This window comes from Antedon mediterranea, chromosome 3 (genome assembly GCF_964355755.1).
Source record: "Antedon mediterranea chromosome 3, ecAntMedi1.1, whole genome shotgun sequence".
Taxonomy (NCBI): Eukaryota; Metazoa; Echinodermata; class Crinoidea; order Comatulida; family Antedonidae; genus Antedon; species Antedon mediterranea.
The window spans coordinates 35,811,185-35,822,742 of NC_092672.1; the positions used below are offsets into that span (position 1 = coordinate 35,811,185).

Below are 11,558 nucleotides of genomic sequence, written 5' to 3' on the forward strand. Positions count from 1 at the left end.
ATAAAAATTGCGTTTTAAGCTCACTACACTCTCAAACTTTATGTGACAAAAAAATGTGATGTGCCCATATATGGACATGATGATGTCATCACTACCATATTTAAGCATATCGCTACCATAAACAAACAAAACAAATATTGCATCAAGACTCTACATCCGAGTTCTAAAAAACAACCGTTGTGAAAGTACTGTTCCGTCAATTGGTTCTCATAAAGTAGAAGTTCATAATGCAAGGTGTTCAAGAGTTGATTTCATTTCTACTAACTCGTGTACAGATTCATGATTGTTACCATAGTGACAGACAAGGACTGGTAAACATCTATTGATTGTTGCTATGGCACCTTCAACATCTCGCCTAAAAACATCAAATATTAAGAGTTTTAGAACAATATTTAACAATGGCTTGTCTGAGGAACGAAGTCGATGAGATGGAGCATATTGAGGAAAATGTAAGGTGGATGGAAAAATATTAAAATAAAGATCTCTGTACAGTCAGATTAAGAATATACTTACATGTTAAATTGTATACTGGCAAGTTTGTGTAATTCATTTGCAAGTTCTATACTATCAGGTCCAAACCACTTCTCTACAGTAGCTATGCTTAGCTTCAGGAACTTAACAGCTGAACTTGTATCACCTGGATTGAAAAAAAAAACCCACACTGAATAGGATTTGTATTCCCTCAGGTCAGAGGTCAGTGCAGGAAGCTATCATATTTTATTTACATTAGATTACAAATCTGCATTTCTTATTACTGGACTATGATACAACATAAACACATTTTGTTTCAATTCTTCACACTGTGAACCTTGCCATTGTTTTAGCTTTCACACCAGTCCCACTCAATGTCACTTATATTTCTGGACTTTCTGCATTCTCACTCCTTTGGACGATCAAGGTATTGAAATGCGAGAAAATAAATATGTGATGTACCACAAACTTTATATCAACATAAATACATTTTTCAATCGATTAGTATATCTCATAGGCATCAGTTCCAGTTTACACTGCTTTTCTCCAACTTCTAAATTACAATGCAAAAGATAGGACATACAAAATCTTCACCCATCACTATATCTTGTGTATATACATTAACTTTAAAATAATCTGGCATATCTCTACTGTAATAAAGCAGAAGTTGAAGGGATGAGGCTTATATGAGAGCCATTAATGGTAGTTGCATCTTCACCTAATAGAACATAGCACCTTGCAATACTGTCTTGTGTTTGGCCCAGGTTTCTGTGATATTTATCAAGATATAATGTCTGTATTTCACAACACTGCAAAAGTAACACTAAAGAATCTGCAAAACAAATTATTTTGGTAATATTCTCTATGCGAGGTAGTCATTATTATCTACAAATAAGGGGTGAATATTTATCATTAAGTCTTTAAAAATTAAAATTGCCTTACCTTCAATTTTATTTTCTTCTAACATCTGATTGGCTTTCGAAAACATATCCATTGACTTTGACAATTCCTACACAAATTTTATGAAAACAATTTTATACAAAAGTGTTTTTTTTTATATATTGGAAAAAATATATATTGCAGAAAACAATAAAAATATGACTTTGATGTTTTCAGTGATACTCTCTAGTAATACATTGTAATTTAAATTCACCATTTTTATGTTTTCTTTGTTAGAATTCTCTTTGCTAGTTTCTTGCGTTAGATCATTATCAGCGTTTGAGTCATCAAGTCTGCATGCATCACAGTTACACTCAAAGTTATACTGCTTCTTCAGAGCTTCTTGTCTTTCTGCCTTCTTCATGCGTTTATAATGAGGGCCTGAAAAAGAAAACATTCAACTATTTCAACAATTTTGTATTTGTGTAAACCTACAGTAGAATCCCTATTATAATAGGGTCCCTGAATGGGGGTTGGTGTTAAGACATTGTTCCTCATTCATTTCACAGGAAAATGTCCTCTTAATAGAAGTGCAATCAAGGGGTTCACAAATTAGGCTAGGTTTTTATCAGTGCGGCTATTATTAGTGGTCATTAATACATATTCTATATGTCTAACATGAATAAGACCTTATTGAGCCTGCAATCTAAAAATAATGTAAGCCTGGGCAAAATGTACTACAGTGGTTGGATACAACATGCATACAGCATTTTATCAAGTCAACTCCAATCTTAGATTTTTTTTTATTTTGTTATTGATTTTTTAAAAACCATATTTAATGAGGGTGATCCATCCAGCAATTAATGATAAGGGACCCTCACAGGTTCACAAGACAAACATATACACAAGATGCTCTACATAAACAAAGGCATATTACAAGTCTTTAGGAGTGGAGTGGAAATATGTTCTTAGCAAAAATCCCGACATGTGACGGGACTTGAACTCAGGACCCTTGGAGTGGTAGCCAAGCATCATAACCACCAAGCCACAACTCCACTCCGATGTCAATCAATCAATCAATCAATAATTTTTATTTCTCAAATAAAAACAAAATACAGTTAACATTTTCTAAAAATAATAGATAATAAATGAGAAAAAGGGGTACCCCACTGGAAGCTTAAGCTTTAAAATGTGGGGTCCTGGCAACATAATTAAAAATAAGGTAAGGTAAGAAATATATATATATAATATATGATAATGAACATAAAAAGACATTTAACTTAACAAATGCAGTTATTATATGACTTAAGACAGATATATGATCAACTTAAACAATAATAGTAGAAACAAGGTATTCATGTAGTTTGAACTTAAATGAAGATATAAAATTAATAATTTTAATTTCATCTGGTAAAGAATTCCAAATTTTTGGTCCTTGAAAAGTTATATCATGCTTGCCAACCTCCGTATTAAAACAATCATAAGCATAATCAAATTTATTTCTGGTATTATAATTATGAACTAAACTAAAAGTTTGAAAATAAGTATCAAAAATTCTGGGCAGTTGATTATGTTTGAATTTAAACATAAATAAAGCAACATTTTTTGTAAGTAAGTCGTAAATATTAAGTGTATTAGATGAGACAAAAAGAGGAGCAGAATGGTGGAGGTAATGAACATTATAAACTGATCTTAAAGCTCTTTTTTGCAAAATATAAATACGGTTTAAATTAATTTTTGAAGTAAAACCCCAAACGGTTATACCATAAATTAAATGTGCCAAAAAGAGTGATTTATAAATTAATAGTAAAACGGAGGAAGGCAAGGCATGTTTGAGTTTATTGAGGACACCGACCACTCTTGATAGTTTTAATGAAATTGTATTAATATGAGAAATAAATGATAAGTATTCGTCAATAAAAATGCCAAGAAATGTTGTTGCTTTAGTTCTTTCAATTTCGCTGATGCCGTAATATAATTTAGGAATGTTGGGGGGGATTAGTTTATTAACTGAACGAAAAATAATAAATTTGTTTTTTTTAATATTTAACGAAAGCTTATTTGATTTTAACCAGTTTGCAATTTTAGTAAGTTCTTGATTCATTAAAATAATAGCTTGGTAGATGTCCTTATGATTAATAAATAAACTTGTATCATCTGCAAACATAACAATTTCAGCACAATCACTAATATAATTTAAATCATTAATAAATAACAGAAATAAAAGCGGACCAAGGATGGATCCCTGTGGAACACCACACGAAACTGGCCGCAGCTCAGAGACAATATCATTGATTGATATATATTGATGTCTGTTACTTAAATAATTTTCGAACCACTTAAGTGGTATACCTCTTATACCATAGAAACGTAACTTATTAATTAAAATATCATGAGAAATACAATCAAAAGCCTTTGACAGGTCAATAAAAACTCCTAAAGTAAATTGTTTTGTTTATTATCAATAGCAGACAAAATATTATGGATTGAATGATGGATGGCTGAATAGGAGTGTCCAAAAGTAAAATTGTACTCACCATAGCAATGGAGAATTTCTTTATTTGTGTCTATTGTTGTAATAGATCGTACAGTAATTTCATCATCTTTAAAACTAAAATAAAGAAAACCAGAAAGGCTGGAAACTATCTCACTACATCATCAAGGCTAGGTTACACATAGTTTGTTACTAACGCATGTAAACTCTCGCTCTCTCATTGATCAAGACTGGATCTCCAAATTTCAAAAATAATTCTCACCAAGAAGAGAATATAGCAGAATATAAAATTAAAGCCGGGTTTGTTTCTTTATTTCCATTCACAACAAAAAACATACATAAATAGTCATCATCATCTTTGCTTTAAGGTTTCCACTGGGAGAATCATTATTGAGCTGGAATATATGAATGTTCATGTTTATAAACCAACACTTTCAATTCTTTCAAATAAATTCAATGAGTGGAGGATGGGCTTAACTTAAAACAATTGAAGATACTAAGTATTGTTTTACCTCACAATCACATTAGGTTTGCATGAATGGTTTAGCAGACTTGTGGTTGGAAACAAAGCTGTGGCCAATCTTCTTTGTTCAACATCTGCAACTCTGTGTCTTCCTTCTCGTATATTAGATGGCACAATTCTTGTTACAGCCTGAGCGTTACAATATAATTGTAGCCAATGGCGAGTATGGGTATTTTGAAGCTGACCAATCAGACATGATTTGTCTTGGTGATGTGACTTATCTAACATTTCACATGATTCTCGTTTCCAGGTTCTGTTACCTAGGAGATGATCTATTGTTTTGTGTATAAGTTCAGATGATATCTACATGAAAGAAATTAACACATTAGGTACATTTATTCAACCATATTTCACGAGGGTGACCCAGCCAGCGGAAGCTGATTTTAAGGGGCCCTCAACATAGATTATTAAATAAATTTACGAACTTACAAAAAAAAAGTTGCTAATAAACTACCTTCTGGAAATGTTTGATATCTTCAGATGGATGCATGTTTTCATTCATCACTAGATTCCATACGGATTGGTAGTTTCCATAGTAACACCCACTACTTGAACATCCAGGAATTGACTTACTAGTCTCCATGGAGACTTTAGTATCCTTCACATGCTGGCCTTTAACAGTCTGTACCCCAGAGATTACAAGGATTCTGTAACTTAAATGTGCATATACTCCAACCTATAGAAACATTATAGAAAACACAATAAATTTATGGTATATTTTGATATACTTTATAAATTAACATACAGTAGCTCTCTTTACCTCCTGAAGCAAGTTCCAATACGGGCATTCGGCCCAGTGGTATAAGGTCATTGATCTCTGTTGACATTCATCACTGCAATACCTGACTCTGCTACATGATGGACAGCTAGAAATAAAATAAAACTCAATTAAAATTCTGATGAATTCATGCCCTTATGATTTAGAAATAGTAGAATAAATCAAAAATATATTTACGGAATTGCCGCTTCTGTAGGTGTAAAGCATTGGTGACAGTGGGTGTTGTGGAACTCTGGTAATAAAACACCTGTATATGGCTTCTCCTTGATAATGGTACTACCTGCCGGAATCTTTACCTTTGCCTATGGAAATAAAAGCTTAGGTTCAGTTTAACAACGAACTGTATGTACAGTAGCATGTATCTGCAATATACTTTTCAAAGTCAGATAAAACAAATTATTTGTTGAAGATGAACTTACTACCAGATGTCTCCCTCTCACATTATTGTACTTGATGGCAACATTTCTCGTAGCCCCACAGATTTCATCCGATTCTATAGTCATACTTTTATTAACTTCATCTTTAGCCTGTAGAGCTGTGACAAAAGCAATAATAGTTGACAATAACATTATACCGGTGTCATTTCTGGTCACTGGTTTGTAATTTGTCATGCCCAAAATTTATCTCTATTTTAAAGCCCTGTCTACACTATCAAACTAGTTTGACAAAAAAAGTGTGATGTGCCCTAATATGGTAGTGATATGACATCATCATGTCCATATATGGGCACATCACATTTTTTTTCACATAACATTTCATAGTGTAGACAGAGCTTAAGCTAGAAAGTGAGATTGCATAAAACATACTTTCTGATGCTTCTTGATATCTTTCTAGCTGTATCAAACACTGTGCCTTCCTTTTAAACAATTTATTTTGTTTTTCCGCAGGGTACCGATGGTGCAAAGCATGTTCTATATCTTGTAAGCAACCCTAGATGAAAAATATATAATTATATATTTTATTATAAACACCTTACTGTCACAAAGACTCTAGTTTTGTAAACAATTATGTTTGATGAAATTTTAATTTGTAATACACTACTTAGGCTCTGTCTACACTATCAAACTAGCTTGACAAAAGTGTGATGTGTCCAAAATATGGTAGTGATATGTTTAAATATGGTAGTGATATGACATCATTATGTGCATATATGAGCACAACAAATTTTTTTGTCACATAAAAAGTTTGATACTGTAGTGTAGACAGAGCTTTACCTTCCAGTTGCTGGTTTCATAAAAGAGAGCTGATCGATTTGCGAATCCCAGAGCGAGTTCACTTCCATCATTATGCGGTGCTAGTAATATCGCCTGGTGATCAACATTTTGCAACTTGTTAGTTATATTTATTATTATTAACCTGCAATACACTGTTGTGGTAAAACAATGCTTAGAAATGCGAATGTCTCGTCTAAGCTATGTCTATGTTATGCGCGATTTGAACGATTTGCGCAATTTGAAATTGCGCAAGGATTTTCTTGCGCAATTTAAAATTACTGTCGAAAAACCTTGCGCAATTTGCAGATTACTTGCGCAATTTAATACGTTGCTTGCGCAATTTGAAACACATGTTTCAATTCAAATTGCGCAAGCAACGTATTAAATTGCGCAAGTAATCAGCAAATTGCGCAAGGTTTTTCGACAGATTGTGAAATCATGCACACCCATATTTTTTTAGTAATTTCTAAGAATGATTCAAAATTGAAGATAATATCGCATTTCCTTACCCTCCCGGGAGCCTCCCTCCCGAATTTTTTTTTCCGAATAAAAAAAATCTTGAATTCCCAATGGTTCTATAAAATACCATATTCACACATAATATGAGGAGAAGGCATAAATAAATACCAATAGTAATATAATAATTTCAATTCAAATATCAGTAAGGACGATTAATAAGACTAATAACGATTGGATTTTTTTTTAGAAACAATAATATTACGAATTATTAGACGTTTACTATTTAACTTAAAAATTAAATTTAATGACAAAAAAGATCGACCTTTCGGTACCATTCTCAACAACAAATGACTACAATAAAAAAAATAACAACAGTTCGTTTTCAAATTGCGCAAAGGTGTCATATTGCGCAAGAACTATCTTGCGCAATTTACAAATTGTGCAGAGCAATTTGAAATTGCGCAAGGATTTTCTTGCGCAATTTGAAATTGCGCAAGTTGATTGCGCAATTTAATATTGCACAAGAAAATCCTTGCGTAATTTTAAATTGTGCAAGAATTCTTTGCGCAATTTTAAATTGCGCAAATCATTCAAATCGCGCATAACATCTACACTATCAACTTTATGTGATAAAAAAATGTGATGAGTGTGCCCATATGGACATGATGATGTCATATCACTACCATATTTGGGCACATTTTTTTGTCAAAGTAGTTTGATAGTGTAGACAGAGCTCATGTTATTTTTAAAATATAGGTGTTTAGCTTAGACCTGAGTAGACTTGCCCCAAGTCTGTATTGTTTTTTTTTAAATTTATTTGTTTTTATTTCGACCGAACTCAAGTAATACACGTATGAAACGCCATATGTGCAAAAATATTTATATTTTTACTAATATTAAGAAAAAACTCCGTCTGGAGCCCAGACTAAGACCTGAGGTGTAAAATTGTTGGTATCCATCCACTGAAATCAGCCTGTTTTTAAGTGGAGGTGATTGTAGTGTGTTAAGTTCAGTGTATTTAGGGGTTAGATATATATATTTGGCACTTAAATGATGATGCTTTGGTCATAAATGGTGTAATTTATAAATCTCTTTATTATTACCCAATTATAATTCTTCAACGCATCATTAAATTGTCTCTTTTGATAATGTGCATTTCCTTTCAACCTGAATGCATTGGAAGACTTTTCACATTTGTTACCAGATGATGTTTCGTAAATCGGTGTTACACCAGCCATGTCTAGATTGTTCTGAAATCTAAAAAAAAACGAGTACAAATTGAGTCGTATTTCAAATACTTGCACTTGCAATACAAAGCCCATCCCTTTTCACTTTTTTGTCTCCCTTAAATATGGGAATGGGTTAATCAGTGTCTAAGGCGAATGTTGGCCAGAGTTATCAGCTTTATTCCTTCACTGTGTATAGCTATCTACTACTAGCTAGGAGCTACATACTTGGTCTAATTGTCTGCCCACAAATAAGGCACAACAAATTAACAAAATGGGCCTTACTAGCCTAGCTAGGCTAGCTAGGCCTATAATATATAGCTAGCCTATTTATAGTCTATTCTAGGCCTATCAATAAATATATAAAGACGTATTCAATTGGTATTGAATTTGATAGATTTATTAATTGGCCATGACAAATAGTAAATTGAATAACAATAAGCCTAAAATTAAAAACAACTACTGTATTGTTTATACCACCAACAATACCATGCTGTTTTGTTTACATTTTTGAACTGAAATATCCACATCCAATCCAGCGCCCTCTAGCGGTCATCTAAGTTTGAACTTGAGTCCATTTAACCAACACGTACACAGTGGAGAGCCGGGATTCGAATCCCGTATTCGTATTTTCCTTCCTTTTTCGCTATCATAGCATAATTTCATTTGTCAATAAATAAAAAAATTAGATACAAACATAAAATAGTATATTATACTTGACAATCACGTTACCATAAGTATGTAGGATGCGTGGACAACTATTGGCCAATCAGATCAATGGATTGTTTGGAAAGGCAGACGATCTAAATTTGACACGGAGCATCGCGGTAATAATTCAGCACGCAGAGAAAAAGTAAGTTAAATTTACTGTTTTTGGATTCATAAATATATACACTTTTCTAATGCACATCTTTTAAAATTATTTGTTACATTAGAAGTCATATTGTACTGTGTACTAAATAAAGTAGATTTTATAAATTTAACAGCATTGCTTCGCTAGGCTATTCGAGCAGCAGAGCATCTGATGTACATGCTTAGCATCACTGGGACTGGTCTTACTTTTTAGCCTAGGCCGTGGAGGTTTCCTCCATGCCTGGGCCAAGTTGTCTTACTGCCGTAGTCATTCCCAGGAAGGAAGGATGAAGACGACGATGTCGCAAACAAGAATGAAAATGAAATGATAATAAATAGGTTAAAAATAATGATGATATGAGGCAGGGGGAAATGATAAATGACCGGATGATGATATAACGAGGAATGATATTGGCTATGATTATCTCACATCTTTTCCAAGTATCCTACAATAAGAGTTGCAGTCTCGAGAAGTAATGTGAAGAAAGGTATAAAGTTCTACTATTTAACAGACTTTTAATGGAATCAGCAAGACCCGAGTCGTTATCAGCGTCGTCGTATAGAGTATCCATGTCATGCACGTAACGGATGTTGATGTTTAGTCGTTGTCAGTGTCAAATCATCTTGAATTAAATACACCGTACACACATAGTTGTGTTTTATTGTGATTTTATTTATTTCATTAATGATATTTTAGAAGATTACATCTAAACATAATTAAAATCATGGAGTGAGATTATGATTACTTAATTAAAGAAGTGATTTTCTCTGTTCACTCATATTTGTTGGTATAATAAAAATAAATATGCATAAATGATGCATTTCATGATTATAGTAGACCTATATCAAACCTGGTTTACTTCAATGCATCATTTGAGTATAAATCAATTCCATATAAGTAAATATTTTACTGTTCAATATTTGGTAGGCCTACATAAACTTTAGGCATGTTATGATGTTAATCATCAGCAAATTGCACTAGGGCCTATATTTTCAATTTCATTGTCATTAATTTGTCATAGTAAGGTTGTGCCTTCGTCACCATGGTTCTTGTCACTTCATTCATTTCCTCCAAAGCAGGTTCTGAGCTTGGTATGTGTTTGTCAAAACCTGTACTATTGAAAGCCTTCTCATGATTTGCTGTCATCATCTCACATGCCATCTTCTTAAATGGCGATTGTCGCCATCTTGGATCAGGTCCTTGTTTCCAAGTCATCATCTTCTCAGAAAAAGGTAAACCAACTTGTTCACAAAACGCGCGCATTACTTCTTGTGGTTTCATCTGAAGATCGTCTGCATCAATGACCACCGGCGCTTGGTTTAAATGATCCCGTACATACTCTGCTGTCTCTAGTAACTGACGATGAGGTGTCCCAGGCAGGTTTGGTCTACAGGACAAATGGGGCTCACCTTTTATGCTATCTATCAATTTTTGTGATGACGCTAACACTTTACCAGGTTTTCTTGTCAAAAATACGTGTTTGAAGCCGGAGGGAATCTTATCAAAGTGTCCATGAATAAACAACCCACCATCCTTGGAAAAGACCACGTCTTTATCGGGATATTCCTGCTCTAACATCGCTTTCACACCGTCAAATGTGTATTCGCTGCTACACAAGTTTTCTACTACTGCATTCATTTCATCTGTAATAGTTTTCTTGTCCCTGTCTGGTCCAAAAAGAGCTGCAGACACAAACGGCTCTTGAAAGATCTCCGCGTTCTCGAAAGTGGACATACTCTTCAAAAACGCAGTGGAGAGAGAACGTGGAGTAGACCAGACGATTACACGTACTTGCTTCGGTTTAGACATGGCTATAAACGGAAATTAAATTTATTAATTAAACAGATTAAGTACGGTAAATAAAATTTGGAAAAACTATTAATTTAAGAATTATAAACATTTTAAAAACATGCAAAAGACGTCATTTGACACATGCATAAGCTTGCTTACAACCTTATATTTACATACTATTTCTTACCTGTTTCTGTACCTGAATCTCAAATTTTTATTTACAAACTTGACAGGTTTCTCCGTTTTCTTGGAGTAGTACTGCTTTCAATGTAATAGTCGTGTAAATGTTTAACATAGGACTCTTTACTTGATTTTAGCAGGCAGTTTCTGATCGTATAAATTTATTATGGTGTTTGATTTCGAGTGCTGGTAGGGCAACATGTTATGTATGCCTGCACCTATATACCTGTACATGGACATGATAATGTCATACCACTACCATACTTGGGTATATCACTACCATATTTGGACACAAATTTGATAGTGTAGACAGCTTTAGATATTAACCAATGATATGGTTATAAAATATATTGAGACCTAATTTGCGTTAATGAAAACAACATAATAAAAAAGTTTAAAAAACTGTTTTGCAAGTTTGTTTTTATTTAAAAAAACACACTTTCCAAGGTAATAATTTGATATACAGTAACATAATTGTGTTTATCAGGGATAAGTCAACATTAATGAAAAAGACAAAATGACCATAATTAAGCATATTTGACAAACCCTGTTGTACAATAGTATTCAATTTATAGTAAGTACTTAATTTATGTTTAACAGTACCATGCGAACACATTTTATAAAAGGTATCTCACTACTAAATTTTTGTGACTTTTTGCGATCAATTGTAACACTTTTTATGCGTGCGTC

The 11,558-nt window shown here is 33.2% G+C and overlaps 2 protein-coding genes across 4 annotated transcripts; both read right to left on the reverse strand.

Annotated features, from left to right (window-relative positions):
• Window positions 1–23: 23 nt before the first annotated feature.
• On the reverse strand, window positions 24–8,535 carry LOC140043927 (SET and MYND domain-containing protein 4-like). Of its 3 annotated transcripts, XM_072088415.1 has the most exons (15): window positions 8,508–8,535; window positions 7,922–8,075; window positions 6,360–6,452; window positions 5,952–6,075; window positions 5,565–5,680; window positions 5,323–5,447; window positions 5,128–5,233; window positions 4,822–5,043; window positions 4,357–4,670; window positions 3,888–3,961; window positions 1,625–1,791; window positions 1,414–1,480; window positions 1,190–1,303; window positions 514–637; window positions 24–355 (listed from the first exon to the last, which is right to left on the reverse strand). In XM_072088415.1, exons 2-15 carry the CDS (start codon window positions 8,054–8,056, stop codon window positions 223–225), a joined length of 1,914 nt encoding a protein of 637 aa, XP_071944516.1. In that variant the 5' UTR covers window positions 8,057–8,075; window positions 8,508–8,535; the 3' UTR covers window positions 24–222. The 3 variants fall into 3 exon arrangements, with proteins under 3 accessions (XP_071944516.1, XP_071944518.1, XP_071944517.1); XM_072088417.1 differs by lacking the exon at window positions 1,190–1,303; XM_072088416.1 differs by lacking the exon at window positions 8,508–8,535 and having other exon boundaries at window positions 7,922–8,081.
• A 1,082-nt stretch (window positions 8,536–9,617) lies between these two features.
• LOC140045408 (uncharacterized) lies at window positions 9,618–10,986 on the reverse strand. The gene is made up of 2 exons (XM_072090281.1): window positions 10,876–10,986; window positions 9,618–10,708 (listed from the first exon to the last, which is right to left on the reverse strand). The coding sequence occupies exon 2, from the start codon at window positions 10,704–10,706 to the stop codon at window positions 9,882–9,884; it is 825 nt and encodes a 274-aa protein (XP_071946382.1). The 5' UTR covers window positions 10,707–10,708; window positions 10,876–10,986; the 3' UTR covers window positions 9,618–9,881.
• Window positions 10,987–11,558: the final 572 nt, after the last annotated feature.

What these genes read in the sequence shown, in the direction of transcription:
- LOC140043927 (XM_072088415.1), bottom strand. Translation starts at nt 8,056, where the DNA reads ATGGCTGGTGTAACACCGATTTACGAAACATCATCTGGTAACAAATGT. An exon ending in CCTACAGAAGCGGCAATTCC is followed by an intron (nt 5,234 to 5,322) that starts GTAAATATATTT and finishes TTTTATTTCTAG; the next exon opens with CTGTCCATCATGTAGCAGAG. An exon ending in AGAAGAAAATAAAATTGAAG is followed by an intron (nt 1,304 to 1,413) that starts GTAAGGCAATTT and finishes TTTGTTTTGCAG; the next exon opens with ATTCTTTAGTGTTACTTTTG.
- LOC140045408 (XM_072090281.1), bottom strand. Translation starts at nt 10,706, where the DNA reads ATGTCTAAACCGAAGCAAGTACGTGTAATCGTCTGGTCTACTCCACGT.